Here is a 16034-nt window from a genome sequence, read left to right as displayed (position 1 = left end):
ATTATCAATTTGCATCCTTTATTCAAAGCCACGGTTAAAGGATCAAAACATGTTATTGAACAAATGGTGCAGAAATGGAACCGTGTTAAAGCTAATGAGGCCGTCAGGAGGTGGATCAAATGTCCTACGTGACAAACTCCTCTGTTCATCTGGGTTAAGGAGGGACGTGCGGGTGGAAAACATCCAAGACTCCATAAAAAAAAAATCTAAGATGAGACGCAAAGTTTTCCAATCTGTCTCCTTTAGTTTAACAGGAAAATTAGTTGGAAGGAAAAACACCCATTGATAGCAATTTATTAAAACTGAAGGCACATTCAGGGTTATACAGGAAACAGATCACTATACAGTCAAAATTTACTTAATGTCACTATTTGGCATTGCAGTTACATCACGGCAGGAAACTGAAGACATTAAATATCAATACATTAAAACATATATAGGCTAATCTTACATGGCAAAAGTTTGACTTTAAAAGAACTAAATGTGATTGCTTCAGAAAATCCAAAGTTTTCAGCAGTAGTCTAAAAGTTGTGCTCTGAACCCTGAGAAACGTCATGGCAACGCCCTGCTGTGATCATGAGGGTTCCTCAAACGCCTCAGATCAAACTATCATTTAATACTTAAATGGAAATATTACTGATAAATAACATTTCAGACCAACAGGCCTGCAGGAATAATAACTTCAAGAGAACCTGTTTGGCAACACGAAGTAGGCTGAACCCCTCATAGGAGGACACTGCTTCTATCTGTTGGGTTTTCTTTGATCTGAAGCCTTTAGGAGATAATGAGGGAAATCCCGCATCAGTGTGCAAAATCTGGAGGTTAAAAAGTCTGGCAGAAGCTAAGATCCGCTCCGCTGATTTAAAAAGAAGAAGAAGGTAGTGGTTGAGGATTTTAGTGCAGCTGATGCGTCCTCCTTCCTGCATCGGGGTTAATCAAAGCGATGGAAGTGTTCCGCCTGTTTTCACAGCAGCAGCGGCGTGTGCTCCCCCGCCGGTTCCCGCCGCCTGACCAGCTGCCGCGCCCGCTCCAGCAGGCGCCCGGGCAGCGAGGGGACGTGGTGGCTCGGGTCCAGCACGTTGGTTTTACGGCGCTCGCGCTCCTGCAGCCACATGAGGTACGGGCTGGGCGGGAAGAACGGCCTGGAGCGCTCCCGGTACAGCTGCAGGACCACGCCGCACACGCCGAGCACCACCCACACCGTGATCAGGGCGTAGTCTGCAGCCAGAGGAGGGGGAAATTAAGAAAAAACAAAAACAGACCCAGATATTTTCACCCCGCAGCGATCGGAGGAGCTGTCGACTCACCGATGATTTGGAACGGTACGTCTGTGAAAACGGCGCTAAAGTTGCTGTTGAGGAAACGTTTCAGGATGTTGAGGGTGATGTAGGACAGGCTGGTATAGATGTAGGCGTTGACAGCCAGGATGACGGCGTACGCCCCCACGATCCCGCATGTGGTGATGTTCCCCTGAAACACATTTTTATTTTTAGAATTCAGATCCAGCAACTAATTCAGCTTAAATAGAAGATTAAGAAAACAATCAGTATGGAGTGAGTTTTGTTCCATTATTATTGGAAGCAAAGAACAAGTTTGTAAATCGAAATATATAAAAAAAATCCAGAAATTTCTTAAAAACATTTTAATAAAAAAAGAGGTAATGATAGTAACTTTGCTGTTTTAAATTACTTTTTTTTTTTTTTACAGTTTTTAATAAATGATTTCTTTTCACTTCTGATGAGCAAAGATGCAGCGTTATTGTGGTAACAGTAATTATTTTCTAATCATTTGTTTATGGGACAGTATTAATAGGTGGAGACTGTCTGGACCTCTTTGTTTTGAATATAGTAAAAACATTCTGAGGGGCTGGAGCTTGGTGATGTGTTTTCCATCCCGCTTTCAGCATTTATGGAGGTAAAAGTTTTACATAATTACTTTGTGATTTTTTTTGTTTGCCTGTTTTGTCAGCAGCCTGTTTTTTTATTTCATAAAAGTCAAAGAAATATCTAAATGAAATTGAATTTCTAATGGTCTGTATGGATGGATTAATTAAAAAATTTAAAAAAGATAAAACTTCTAATTAAAAATATAATTTTTTCCTGAAAAAAAGGAAATATATGAGAAAATAGTCAACCTCTTTTTTCAAACCTTTTTTTCCCAAAAAAATATTTTATATTTTTTCAAATATTATTTGCAAAAAAATTTAATAAAGTTGCTTCCATATTCCTGATTTTAAAATTTCTGTCTGCTTCCTCACCACCAGGTGGCAGCACGGCACATATATAGTTAGTGAATTATTTCTAAAAACACAAAACAGTAAGGGAATTGAAGGCATGCAGTGGCTTGTAATAGTATTCAAACCCTGAACACTTTAAGAAGGCGTCATATAATAAAATGCGTAAAAAAAAAAAAAAATCCTTTTTTTTCTTTTTATTCTAACAGAAATATTCATACTTTGGGTTTTCCTCCCATCAGGGATACCCAGTAACTCTGTGGTTGATTACAAATGGCACCGCCACAGCATGATAGGTCACTGATGAGTTTGTTTTTCAGTTCAGCTGCAACACCTGAGGTTCATTCAGCGACCACATGGGGGTGGGGTGGGGGTTAAACCGCCATCTCTTCAATCAGAGCAGAAAGTGTGAAATCTGTTACCTCTCTGGGCCACCGCACAAAGACGAGCGGAAACGTGACCATGATGCAGCAGAAAGTCACCCAGAAAACCACGTCTGAGTTCCTGAACACGTCCAGGTCTCCTGTGAGAAAACAGAAACACAGATTCAAAGACAAAAACACCTTAAGGAAGTGGAGAACACACAGACCCTCATGTCAACACACACATACCCAGAGGAGTGAAAAGGACAATGGAGGCGACGAGAAAGCCCAGCATCAGGCCGACCACGACCACGCAGGCCATGACTGAGCCGAACCGCCACCAGCTCATCACCAGGAGGCCGCCGCCCACCACGCCCACTACAGCAGACACTGCAAGGCGGACTGCAGGGAGACAAACCGCCCACAGCTCCGGTCAGCGTATGGACACATGAAGACAGGATGGAGCAGAGGAGGGCGCCTTACCATCGTAGTCCAGCTGTGTGGTCCTTGTGATGAGGACAAAGAAGAAGAACGCCGCGAAGCTGAATCCCATGCAGAACAGCTCTGGATGCAGGAAGAGAACAAAGTTATTAAACATTAAATAACGGGAACCTACCGTGCTTCATTTTAAATCTTTACTTATTGTATAGGTTTGTAACTTTTGTTGCACAAAATCACTCGAATAAGATTTTTCCTCCTTATCCATCCCAGAATGAAACATGACACTTTTATCCAAACAATCTGTACCTGAACGCACCTCGCTCCGCCTCAATGTCATCATTTATACACCTTAAAATGAATACAGAAGCAGAGCCTGAATAAATGGAGCCTCCTGAACAACTAGCGAGACCTTTCTGTATGGATAGTAAATATTATTCCTAATGGGCCACCGTAGAAAGTTCCAGTCCTTTTAAATCCTCTCAGAAACATTTGTGTATTATAATTTTATAAAACTGTTTTATTGTTAAAATACTTCTATATGTTTTAATTGTTTTAGGATGGAAGAATCTGGTGAAAAAAATAAGATGATAATAGCGGTAGCATCCCTATTGGATTTTCAGTGCAAATTAGCCTCATGCTAACTGCTAGTTGTCCAAATGTTATATGATTTACTCTGATAATTTTACACACATAAAATTTTGCATGACAGGTCCTTTAAAGGGAACATTTCCACATATTATTTCTTCTATCTTTTATAGAATTTAAGTATTATTAAAGCCAAATATATAGGAGAAAATAAATGAATTGTGAGCAGAAAGTTTTTCCAGTTATAGAAATGTGTTTCTTTTTGCTAGTTTTTAATTTGAGGAGAAAAAAAACGCTAATAATGGTATCTTCCCGAAGGGATTTTCAATGCAAATTAGCATTATGCTCACTAATACTTTTTTTTCCAGCTTTCATTCAGTGATAAATGTATGTGATTTAATTTTTTTTAGATATTTTTAAATACTTATACTGTTTCCAGAAGCAGTGGAGACCCAAATACAAGACCGTACTTTTGGCCAATAAATTCCCTTTAAAGGGAACATTTCCACGTATTCCTTCTGTCTATTGTCTTTTGTAGCATGAGGTCATTTTTTACTATTTTGTAAAAAAAAAAAATGCCAAAAGCAGAAGCATCCCTATTGGATCTTCAATTCAAATTAGCGCCATGCTAAATGCTAGCTGTCTGTGTCATTTCAGCTGTAGTTCAATGTCAAATCTTTTGTATGCAATTCACTTCAATAAAAAAATATATATTGTTGTTTCTAGAAGCAGAGGAGACCTAAATGCAAAACTGAACTTTGCATAAGAAAATTTAAAGGAAACTTCTCATCATATTTCTTCTATTGTTTTTCATAGCAGGAGTTATTGAAGATTTATTTACAGCAAAAGGAAACAATTTGTGAGCAGAAATGTTCCTAGTTTGTATGGGGTCTCTGTTGATAGAAAACAACCGTGGGAGTCTGAACTGACCCTGATGATGGATTAGATCGTCTTTTTTTCCTTGTTTCATAGAAAAAGTCCTATTTCAAAGGTCGAAAAGTGAGTTAACCCTTGAACTCTTGCACCAGGAGATGAAAATAGATCAGCGGGTTCAAAAGCAGCGAGGTCAGAGCACTCACCACATTTGAAGAATCGATGGCCAAAGAAGCAGACAAACAGGCCCGCCAAGCCGGCGATGGTGAAGAAGACCTTGGTCGATATTTTTCCTGCAACATGTTCATATCTGGAGTTAAAACTCAAAGGTAGGATAAAGTGATCGTGATTGAATTAGCTGGGAGGAGAAGCTAACCGAGTGTCTGACAGCCGTCCAGAGTGGAAGCGAAGCTGCAGGCGTAGGTGTGGGCGGGAACGTAGGAGGCGGAGGTGTTCAGCGCCGGGTCTCTGACGATGACGGAGTAGATGACGCCCTGACCGGGGATGGAGCTGAACACCATGATGGTCTTATCCGTCGACTTTAACGTGGTGACCTTACGGCAGACACAGGGAGTGATGCCGTCAATTATAGTGCCCATCAGGACGCTTACCCATCATGCTCCAGGTTTTTACCAGTCTACCGCTCGCCATCATGCCTCGCATGTCGGCGACGGCCTGGAACCCGGCGAACAGGCTGCTCTCTGACAGGTCGTTCTCAGGCAGGAAGTACTGGTAGACGTCGTAGAGCAGCCGCCAGCGCGTGCTGCTTCCTGTGGACGTATCGCAGGCTGGAGGAGATTGGCCTCTAAGAGAGAACGAAACAGGGAGAGGTTTGTGGTGGTCGCTGCTTCATAAACAGAAAACATCCTTTAGATACCAGCCCCAATGAACCCGAACGGTTCGTTCTACTGTTGGTGCGTCGCATGCATCGTAAACAACCACTGACATGTTCTCATTCGTCAGGAAGGACAAGCTTGTTTACTTGGTTCAGTAACTGATGTGAGCTGTGATAAAGAGCTGGTATGAAGCTCTGCTTTGGTTTCTGCATCAGCAGGATGTTAAACCTCAGAGCAACTCTCAACAGAATGTTGGTAGAAAAAAAAACACAAAAAATGGCAGAGCTTTTCTGAAAGATCAACATTGATAAGCTTATGGAGAAAATTTTGTTTTATGATTGTTGCAAGCAAAGAAGACGTTTTGTGAATAGAAATGACAAAGAAATACAACCCGCAAATGAAACAGGAAAACTTCCAATCAAAATAAAGTTGACTTTACCGTTTTCTCCATTTTAGTTTTTTCAAACTTTAATATTTTTTTATTCATGTTTTATTCGTTTTTCAAAGATTTTATTTTCATTACTTTCTTTTTTGTTTTTTTACAGCTTTATTTTGTTTTATTGTTCTTACAAATTTTATATTTTTTGTTTTATTTGTTTTATTTTTCTCAATTCTTTTTATTTATAAAAATCTGTAAAAAAAGAAACCCCGTTTTTTTTTTTAGATTAAACATGAAAAATGAATTTAAAAATGACAAGAAAACTGCTCATTTAATCTCAAAATCTTTTGATTAAAATGTTCTAAAGTTTTATTTCTGTGTTGCACTTGCTCCATTTATAAACGTACTCTTCTGTTTGCAACAATGTGAAGAAATTCACTCTAGGGCTGCAACTAACGATTATTTTAAAAATCGATGAATCGGACAAAAAATATTTTTTATATTAACCTCTTTATTCCAAAATAAACATTTTAGACAGAACAAACAAGCACACAAGTACAGGTTGCTCATTAACTGTACTGGTGCAATATGAAAAATAAATGTTTGTGTAAAAACTACGCAAACTTACATGAGAAATGTAGCTGTACATCCACAAAATATAGGGTACTTTGTTTCATAAAGCGCAAAAAAATACATTTTTGTTTTTTAAAGCCCCTAAGGGGTTCAAACAATAGGCCCCCCCCATTTCATCAAATGAGTTTTTTTAGACTAGAAGAGTTCTGCCTTTTAAGACAGGAAAGTATAGCAGTTAAAGTTGCTACTTGAGAAAATACTGAACCATAGAGATAAAAATAGCCCTGTGATTCAAATTATAAATTGTATTTGGAATAAAAATGAGAGAAGTAGGGGTGCTAAAAAACACATCCTCCAAAGACAGATATTTACATGGGAATGTGGCAGATAATTAATTGACATATTACTGATCTTGCTGGATTTTGTTCTGCTTTACTTCCATAAATTGCAGGATCTTCTTTACTTTATCTTTGCCAGAAGATTTAAACTTTAAAAGCCTTGCCCTCATAATTTGCAAGTTAATTTATTTATAAAGTAAATATAAACGCTGCTTAAGCTAATTCAAATGAAATTAAAAGTAAAATAAGAAGCCAACCTTATCACTGTCTGTAACCTACTAACACGGTAAGGAAAGCATCAGATGAGCTACCTGAGAAACTAACGTTACGTTTCCCCACTTTAAAACCAAACAAACATGGTGGTTCCGTGCCATGTTAATTTCTTTTGAAAAAAGTTGCATGTTATCACTGTTTTCGCTTTACAAAGCGCAGGCTATTTTAATTATTGTGATCAATTTGCGCCGTCAATCCCGCCGCATGCGCGCTTCATTTGCAGTTTGGACGCTGAGGGTCTGACTGCAGCGCTGAGAGGGACTCCTGCGGGAGAACGGGGTTGGGATGGGGGAGGCGCCCCACGCCAGAGTAGGAACGATAGATGCTTTCACGTAAAAGTCTCCAAAAGCCGCCAGTGACACCGAAAAAAGTCGCCAGATTTGTCGCTAGTCGCTTTTTTGAAAAATAGTCGCTGGAGGGGTCTGAAAAGTCGCTGAGTTGGCAACACTGCACCTGCAGCGCTGACTCGCTCTGCCGTATTTTTTTTTTCTTCCTCTTTCAGTCAAGTGGCAGTGATGACGGCGCGGCGGATGACGCAATAATCGCGCGACACAACTAATCGATGATGAAATTCGTTGCCAACGCTTTTAAAAGTCGATTTTTATCGATTTTATCGATTAGTTGTTGCAGCCCTAATTCACTCCATACAAACTTTCCCTGCTTCAGATTGGAGATTAAATATATTGATCTCAAACTGCTACTACCTCTCAGTTATCTATCTTTCCTTTTTTTAAATATTTTAAAATCCTGCATCCTTTCATTTCACTTCACAATTATGCACTGCTGTTTTTTTTTCTTTTTTTATCAAATGTGAAAAACCTCTTATCTAGAGACAGTTTGTTTGTTGTTGTCCTTAAGTTTGTTTCCTGGTGACAGGAAGAGGAAGCAAAGCAAACGCCGCGGCGCCTTACCTCTCATATCCTAAATTTGCCGGTGCGAAGCGGATGGTGGTCTCGTACAGATTGTAGCGGATGTAGAGGTTCGGATCCACGTCAAGGCTGAACTCAATGTTGCACGCTCCAGGTACCGGTTCTGGAAAAACACCAAGGAATCAGAAGGGATGGAGGCTATGAAGCGAGCGCCGCACAATCAGTGCAGCCAGTCGCTCTTCCTCTGCATGATTTTCTCACTTTGTGGTGAAACCTTTTGCAGTAACACGCTTTGTGACTGATAGTGCGCAACTTTCTCATTTCCTACTCCTCAGACGAGGATGAATAGAGGTACGCTGGTGTTTTAGTGAGAACTTCTGTGTTTTCTTCTTTGTGTTGTTTGTTTACCCATGCTTGAGTAAGAGAGGATGACTCCGGTCCCTGGGATGGTTTCCTCATCAGGAGAAGACAGGAACAAGGAGAGCGACGTTTGGCCATTCTGTAGAGCCGACAGGAGCCCAGAGTCCACTGCTGTCAGAGAGCGACTCGGATCTGGAACCTACCAAACAGATGGACCTCAATGATTTATTGATGCAAAGCAGAAGCTTAAATCAAAAGGCAGCAGCAGTTGTAACCTATAACGCAACGCAGCAACCCCATCGCCATGCAGGTGGTCAGAACATTGCTGCTGTAAGCCAGACCAACAACGACCTTAACAACCCCCCATTACTAACGGGTGGACCTGTTTTTCGGTTCAATTTGACTGCTCTCTAAGCCATAACAAGGCTTTTGTTTGGGCTATTCTATAAAACCTGAAACTCAACGCTACTCCAGACATATTGAATTGAGAACGCTTTCTGGAAGGGAAGCGAAACATCTTCAAACTTGGAAAACAAAGTCCAGTAGTTTGTTTTAAGACAGTTCTGATTGTCTATTTCTGTTTGATCTGTTCCCGTTTCATCTAATTCTCATTTTCCTCTACCAGCTGCAATTAGCAGCATTAAAAACCTCTAATCAAATTCGTTTAAAATGAAAATCTGCTCTGCTCACCTAAATCTGAGCTATCCATAAATGTTAAATTTAACCCAACCTTTAGCTTTTCAAGCTAATAAAACAATTTTACAAGATGAAAAAACAGCTGAGATGAGAACTAAGAGGTCATTTAATGATTGAATAAACTAAGACATGATGACAGACAAGAGAGGGAACGGTTAGTGGCAGCGGCTCCAAAAGATTAATGCAAAAGAAGCAACAATAATGTCTAAACAGCAGAGAAATAAAGCTTGACTTTACCTAAAATAAATACATAAAGTATTGATGGCCATATTTCAATGTTTAAGAGGAAGTTTAGCTAGAAACAGAGGTGACATCATGTGATGAGGCCTCCTGCTTTAGCTAGGTTAGCACAGCTAGCAGAAGTTCAACCATCTTTACCTAAAGGGAAACTATTAACTCAGAGATTTGCATAAGGCGGCCATACATTCTAAAAAATCCAGTTTGTCCACAAACGTTGAATGCCAAAACAAAAAAGCGCTTTACTCTTTTTTTAGCTCAGCATTCCTGTTATCTGCTTAAAAACGTGCGTTCCCTTGACATTCAAAGGAATCACAGACATATTGCTGTTTTGTGAGAAAAAAAACTTAGTTTCTTGCCTCTTTGTTTTTTTTTTATATAATTTATTGTTCATCCAATCAATATTTAATCAGTCTATGAGTGCTTATCTTATTCAGCCAGTAGGAAGTTTGTCACCTGAACAGCATCGATGTGAAGCAATATTAAAAGAAAGAAACCAGTGATTTCACTGCAAACAAACAACAAAATGTTCCTTTCCATCAGGGCTGCATTGTAACTCCACCAACAAGTTAGTTCTATTAAATTGGATGTAGAAGGTCCACTGGAGTAAAAAGTCACAAAATGATACGATTACTCAGAAGCAGATCACAAACCAATCCTTCAAAAATAAAAATAAAAAACTGACAGGAATTACCGCCATGTTTAAACATAGATCTTAAACTGTAGTGCGTGACAAAACTAGCATCGGAGCATTCCACAAAGTTTAAATAGTTTCAAAATGTTAATTTTTTTTCCACTTTGTTTTATCATGTATATGATTTTATATATGAGTTTTTAACATAGATATTTAATTCCGTTAGCTTTAACTAATATATAGAATTTGCTAGCTAGTTTATTTATTTAATTTGCTTTAGTTTTTGTTTTTATTAGTTGTGTGAGTCTTATGAAATACGATTAACATACTGGGGACCAAAAAAAATCGAACTAAAATCCTAAATAACGACATCCGAATCTCAAACGACCTTTACAGATGTGCCATCTGCTGGCACAATGTGGTACAGCAACAACAACAAAAAACGTTATTGCAACAACCTGAAGCTATACCTCATATTAAAGCAACATTTTTTGTAATAGTGTCTAAAACTCCTATTAAAGTTTTATTTAGTTTTTTTTGTGTTTCCTGCATAGTGTAATGTTTATTTTTTTTTCAGTTGACAAAACCTTTTAATTCTAGATTTAATTAATTGAGTAGTTTAGGTAACCAACAATAACCTCGCTGACAACAACAACGTTTGTAGCTTTATTGGGAAATTATTGTCATAAATTTCACAACAAATGATGCATCATTGTAGGAAAACATAAGCTGGAAAAGTGTGGCATACACATATTCAACCCCTTTAAGCATGGACTGGAAAAACTGATCTGAAATAAGAAAGAAAATCTTAAAATCAGTGGATTAGCCCTTAATTTAAGCAAGTTAAGAAGACGATCTATAAGTTAAATTGGTGTTTTTCCGCCTTAAAATTTGATAATTTGATATTATGGACATTTCTCAATTCTGCTTTTTATTTTTAGGGTTTTTTAATCCAAGTTTCCTGATTTCATTAGTTTTTGTTAATGATGAAAACCTTGGTCAGGACGGCGCAGGTTCTGTGTGGGTTGAATTGGATCTCATAAGCTACAGGTGGCCAAACCTCAAAGGCAGCGTCGTTCAGGACGCCGCCGACAGCAAAGAAAGCTAACGCTGCTGTTGGATTAGATTCTGGGAGGATTCAGTGTCTGTGTATTTTCAGGAAGGTGGTTTTTTTATTTTGTTTTTTTAAGCAAACATGATTAAAAAAACAAAAACACACCAGTAAGTTTGCTTTTTGTTTATTGAGCCAAAACAATGAATCAGACCACAAATTATTATCTTTTCTCGCCAATCGAACAGCAGGTTAGACGCTCGCTGCGGGACTGAAGGAGCATCAATTCTGCTCAACCAGATTCATTTTCAACCACCCCAGCTACATCATCTGACGGTGACATTTTGCAAGCTGGATATGAATAGCTGGGAGTTTGCATCCGAAGACAATAACGACGGTTTCCATGGAGATCAGGTTGAAATGGCTTACTCACTGTTTCGGCAAACTATCAATTAAGATGTTTAGACCCAAATTTCCTGTACTTTTTAAATCTTCAAACAAAACTTAAGCTGAATATAAGGTTTCCTGTGAGAGAAAACAAAATACAATTTACAACGTTTTGTACGAATGCTGGGCAGAGAAAAGGCTAGTTGTCAAAAATATAAAAAATAAAAATAAATATCTGAAATGAGATAATGGTTTGTTATTTTTTTATTTCAATTTTGGGATTTTTTTAGTAAATAAACAAAAAAGTAAAATACTATTGTGTTTTTGTTTTCCTGTTGTGTTCTTTGGTTTCACACATACAACAAAAAAACAAACCCAGATTAGGTGTGGCCTGTAGGAATAATCTAATGTGGCTTAGAGAGGAGGGCATCTATTCATTAAATATGGAGAACATTTTCCAAATTAGCTGAATTTTATCTTTACTTGTTTCTTTGAAAAAAAAAAAAAAGAAATCACTCCATCAATAAATCAAATCTAGAAAAAACAGGGAAATTGATAAACAGGAAGTTCAATTTCTAGTATGCTTTTGCATTCTTGCTCAAGAACTAAACTTCCTCTTATTTTTGGGTCCGTCTTGCACGTTTCTTACTTCCTAAAGCTCCGATATAAAACCAAGCACAGGCTACTTATTGCAGATTTATTTTCTTCTACCGTATTTTGCAGCAGAGGAAGGAAATCTGAAAACTTTCCCAACCTGTGCGTGAAACCCTGGACCACAGGGAGCTTTTTTTTTCCTTCTTTTTTTTTTTCCCCTCTCTCCCCCGTCCAAGACGGCAATGTCTGCTACTCATGACCCGTCAGACTGTTCATCAGCTGACTGGGACTTCTCTCAGGGGGTCAGCCGACCCAACTCACAAAGCCTCATTCATTACGTCGCAGCAGAACTAACTGCCTAGACATACGGCGGGAAAGAAGGCTGCAAATTCACTGTCAAGTTCCCGAGTTTCCACACATCCTCAGACCCCTTAGCGTTAGACAGAACCTCAAATATAAACCAGTGTTTTTGTTTTTAACTCGTTTATGAGTGTTTCTCTCTGAATCCATCCCAACTTCGACAACCATAAGAAATATGCTATGAAAAACAGCTAAAGTCCCAAACATCCAGCCTTAAAGCTACAGTGTGTAATTTTCAGCGACATCTAGCGGTCAGACTGCAGACTGCAGCAACATGAACGTCTCCCCCCCACCGCTTCTCCCCCCCAACAGTACGGCGAGCGTTACGGGACAAAATGTCTTCCACGACGTCCGCATCACCTACCTTCTCAAGTGATGAGGTTTGTTTACATAGATAATTTTACAGATAGTATTTCATTAGTCTGTGTAGGGTATAGATTTCATGTAGACTTAAGATAATAAATATACCCGTTATTTTTTCTACGTCGTTGTGACGTTTTGGTGAGCTGCTTTGCATGGTGATATAAACAGACGAAGTAATTGTACTCATTAGTTTAACAGCGAGATTGTGTTCGCTGGAAGAATATATATTCCCCATTTACAGAGTCCAAGTCTTGTTTGTGGCACGGGGGTTACAAGGCAAGGAAGAGGGAAAGGAAGAGGGCAGAGAGGCCGGGGTGAGCGTGCAGCTGGGGCCAGGCGAGAGAGGGGAGCCAGCGGGGTGAGAGCAGAGGAGGAAAGGCTTGAAGATCTCCAAAGGAGCCGGAGAGAAGTAACCGAGGTATATATCCAGAAAATTATTTTACAGAAAATTACTGAATCATTACCTGTGAAACGTCAGGGACGTTGCTGAATAAGTATACTGGAGAGTAACAGCATCATCACGCAGCATGTTATTGTTTTAGACAGGTCTGAGCATCCTGTACTCCAAAAACTGCAGTGATATTAGACAATTGTGTGTATAGGATTAATTACCTGTCCAAGAGAAAACTGGCAACTTGAGCGTCACTTTGAAAACCTTTTTCCTCCATCAGTGACTTCCATCGTGTAAATGCCGTGCCAATGTTGATCCGTGTTTTTTGTCGTTTCTTGTCACTCTTGCGTTTATTCTCGTCGTGTTTCCGCTTCTTAGATGACGGGGGTTCGGTGTCCGCCGCTTTTCGTTGTGATACAGAGTAGACATGATCCTCCATTCGTCTGATGTTTGGCCACACAGTGCCAAACAGTTTGCAAAGTCACTCACGCCTGCCGCCTTGTTTACCTTTCTTGTTACCGAGGCGCAGTATACCTGCTTCTTCTTCTTCTTTGGTTTCAGGTAGACTAAACGCTTCTCAGGCATAATACTGCCATCTACTGTTCAGTACCGTCTCAGTTCATCTCTCTCAACTTGCCGTAGTTATTTTCGAGCGTCATGGGAGATCTCGCAATCGCTAGTTTGTTGCCACTGCGCTGCCGTAGCGCAAAGATGTCAGCCTCCATGGCTGCGAGACCCGCTCCTATGTAATTATAAATAACGAATTCTAAGGCAACGCAAATGTTATGGTTAAAAGGCTGAGCTCATAGGTGATGATAAATAACATAGTTATGTATAATATATTAAATTTCTGAATTTATATGCCTGTAATTATTACACACTGTAGCTTTAAGCAAACACAGCAGGGCTTTCATTTCATTAGATTATGCTGATTAGTAGGAACAAACTGTTTGGATTACAGGAAACGTAACCATCCCTTTCATATTTCCCAGTTTATCTGCGTCTTTTCTTTCTCCCACCCACTCACCCGGGTGTACGACAGCGTGGCGTTGCGGTGCAGCGTGTGGAACTGCAGCGTGATGAAGGCCACCTCGGCAGGGATCCGGGTCACCACCGCCTGGACCGTCTCGTTCTGCGAGACGTTTATGTTCTGGAAGGTCCCCGGCAGGAAGGTCACACGGTCTGAGATGCCAAAAAAATAAATAAATCCATCAGTCGATAGGCTCATCTCCAGCAGTCACATGAAAGCACATTTAATCAACGCTGGGATCCAAGAGAGGGTTCAGAACATTGCTTCAGTAGCAGATCAATAGATACCAAACCAAAAATAACAGTTATTATTACTTTGTTGTGACATTTTCAACGAGATGGTGCCATGTTTCGGAATGAGGGATGTAAACAAAACATATCGGCAATTTAACTACTGAACAAACCATGGAAACAACAGTGCAGACCACCACAGATATGAATATATATATATATATATATTTTTTTTTTATTGTTTTGGAGATAGCCTTTTTTATTTTAAATATAAAAAACAGAAGGTTTCTTGTAAATATTGGACAAAATAATAGTTTATGTGCATGTAGTTTAATGTCATGCATTCCCAGGCTGACCTTTATCCTAATCCTGAAATACAAAAATTTAATAACTGTTGACTGACTGTTTTCCATCTATAAACAGTCTATAAAGGGGAGTGGCGGCCTAGTGGTTAGGGTGGAATCCAGAGGTTCTGAGTTTAAGTCCCACAGACTGCCACTCTGGGTCCCTGAGTAAGACCCTTAAACCCACACTGCTCAGTGGGCACTGCACAATGGCAGCCCACTGCTCCCCAAGGGGGATGGGTCAAAATGCATGCAGATAATTTCGCTGCTCTGTCCCTGTGACAGTGTAATGACAATAAAAACCTGGTAAAAATAAATGAATGCACAAAATAGACTTCAGATAGAGGTTAAAGTTAGATATTTTAATGCATAAATAACCATAGAAATTATTTGATTAAAAGCTGGATCAAAGAAACTCACAATGACACCACTAGAAGGATTTTTTCTTCAGGGTTTTGGAAAAATTTTAAAAACTCGTCATCCTATAAAGAAGAATAATCAGTAAACTATGGATGTTTTAGTAAGTTTTTCCTTTCTTTTTTACAAAGAAAACATCTATTTTCTCCTATGCAGTGGGTTTGCATTAATCTGATTTGCTGAATGAGTCATAACTGATCCATTCTGGCAGTTTAGTTTTATCAGATCTCAAGGACTGACATAAAAACATGTTCAGTCTGTTTATTCTGTTGTTAATGGGTGGATCAGACTCCAGCAGGTTTTATCTCCAAATTATGTCAACTTGTGCTACTTTATTCAGATTAATTGCAGTTTTTTTGGCTGTTTTCCCACCTACTGGAATCCAAAAAGTGTATCTTCAAAAAAAAAATACATATTTATATTTGTCATGTTCAGTTTCTGTTTTAGAAAGTTTGTTTTTTTTAGCTAGCTAAGCAACGGCCGCTTTTCTTCACGAGCTCAAATGCATGTCCTGCTAGCTTAATAAGAAAATCCTCAGTGGAAGACAAAAAATACTTTAAATAATAAAAATAAAAAGGTAAATTACACATAAACCGTGACTGTACTCACTTTCCACTTGAGCTTGTACTTCACCCTCTGAGATCAGCAGCAGCAGCAGCAGGAGGAGAAGACGTTGACTCCACATCCAGCGAGACATTTCCCTCCGCTTTATCTACCAGACAGCGAGCCTCTTCGACCTGCCAGTGATCCAGAAATTAGCGGAAACCGCGCATTCGTCCGTGTTTTAGCCCCACCGACCGCAAAGGAGACATACTGGACAGCTGAGGTTTGCTCACTGTAACAAAACTCCACTTGTTTCCCTCTCTATGGTGCGCCTGTCGCTCTGGCTCAAGAAAGACTCAAATCTCGCCCCTAATCTCGCGATATTTTGATAAGCGCGATTTTACCAAGTAAACTGGACGGCAGAGGATCAGTGCCACTGAAAAATTAAAATAAAAAGTAAAATGATTTTTGAATGTTATTTCAGTTTAATATCCTCCTGAGACCCGGCCCATTCATTCATGTCCATTATAGTGGACATTTTGTCCACCTGCATCTCTCTTAAGTATCTGGAGTTACCCTATCAAGTCCTATAGTGTTTTGTAGAGGACATCCTGGGCTTTCCAGTGATGTGTCAT

The 16034-nt window shown here is 39.4% G+C and overlaps 1 protein-coding gene across 1 annotated transcript; it reads right to left on the bottom strand.

Annotated features, from left to right (window-relative positions):
* Nucleotide 1: 1 nt before the first annotated feature.
* tm7sf3 (transmembrane 7 superfamily member 3) lies at nucleotides 2–15772 on the bottom strand. The gene is made up of 12 exons (XM_038281899.1): nucleotides 15466–15772; nucleotides 13863–14017; nucleotides 8171–8321; nucleotides 7805–7925; nucleotides 5128–5299; nucleotides 4871–5048; nucleotides 4701–4787; nucleotides 3079–3159; nucleotides 2845–2997; nucleotides 2656–2756; nucleotides 1308–1470; nucleotides 2–1218 (listed from the first exon to the last, which is right to left on the bottom strand). Exons 1-12 carry the CDS (start codon nucleotides 15551–15553, stop codon nucleotides 965–967), a joined length of 1704 nt encoding a protein of 567 aa, XP_038137827.1. The 5' UTR covers nucleotides 15554–15772; the 3' UTR covers nucleotides 2–964.
* Between the last annotated feature and the right edge of the window lie 262 nt (nucleotides 15773–16034).

The sequence above is a fragment of the Cyprinodon tularosa genome, unplaced genomic scaffold (assembly GCF_016077235.1).
Source record: "Cyprinodon tularosa strain WSP-4 unplaced genomic scaffold, ASM1607723v1 ctg177, whole genome shotgun sequence".
Taxonomy (NCBI): domain Eukaryota; kingdom Metazoa; phylum Chordata; class Actinopteri; order Cyprinodontiformes; family Cyprinodontidae; genus Cyprinodon; species Cyprinodon tularosa.
The sequence above is the reverse complement of the archived record's forward strand: the minus strand, read 5'-3'. Positions and strand labels throughout refer to the sequence as shown.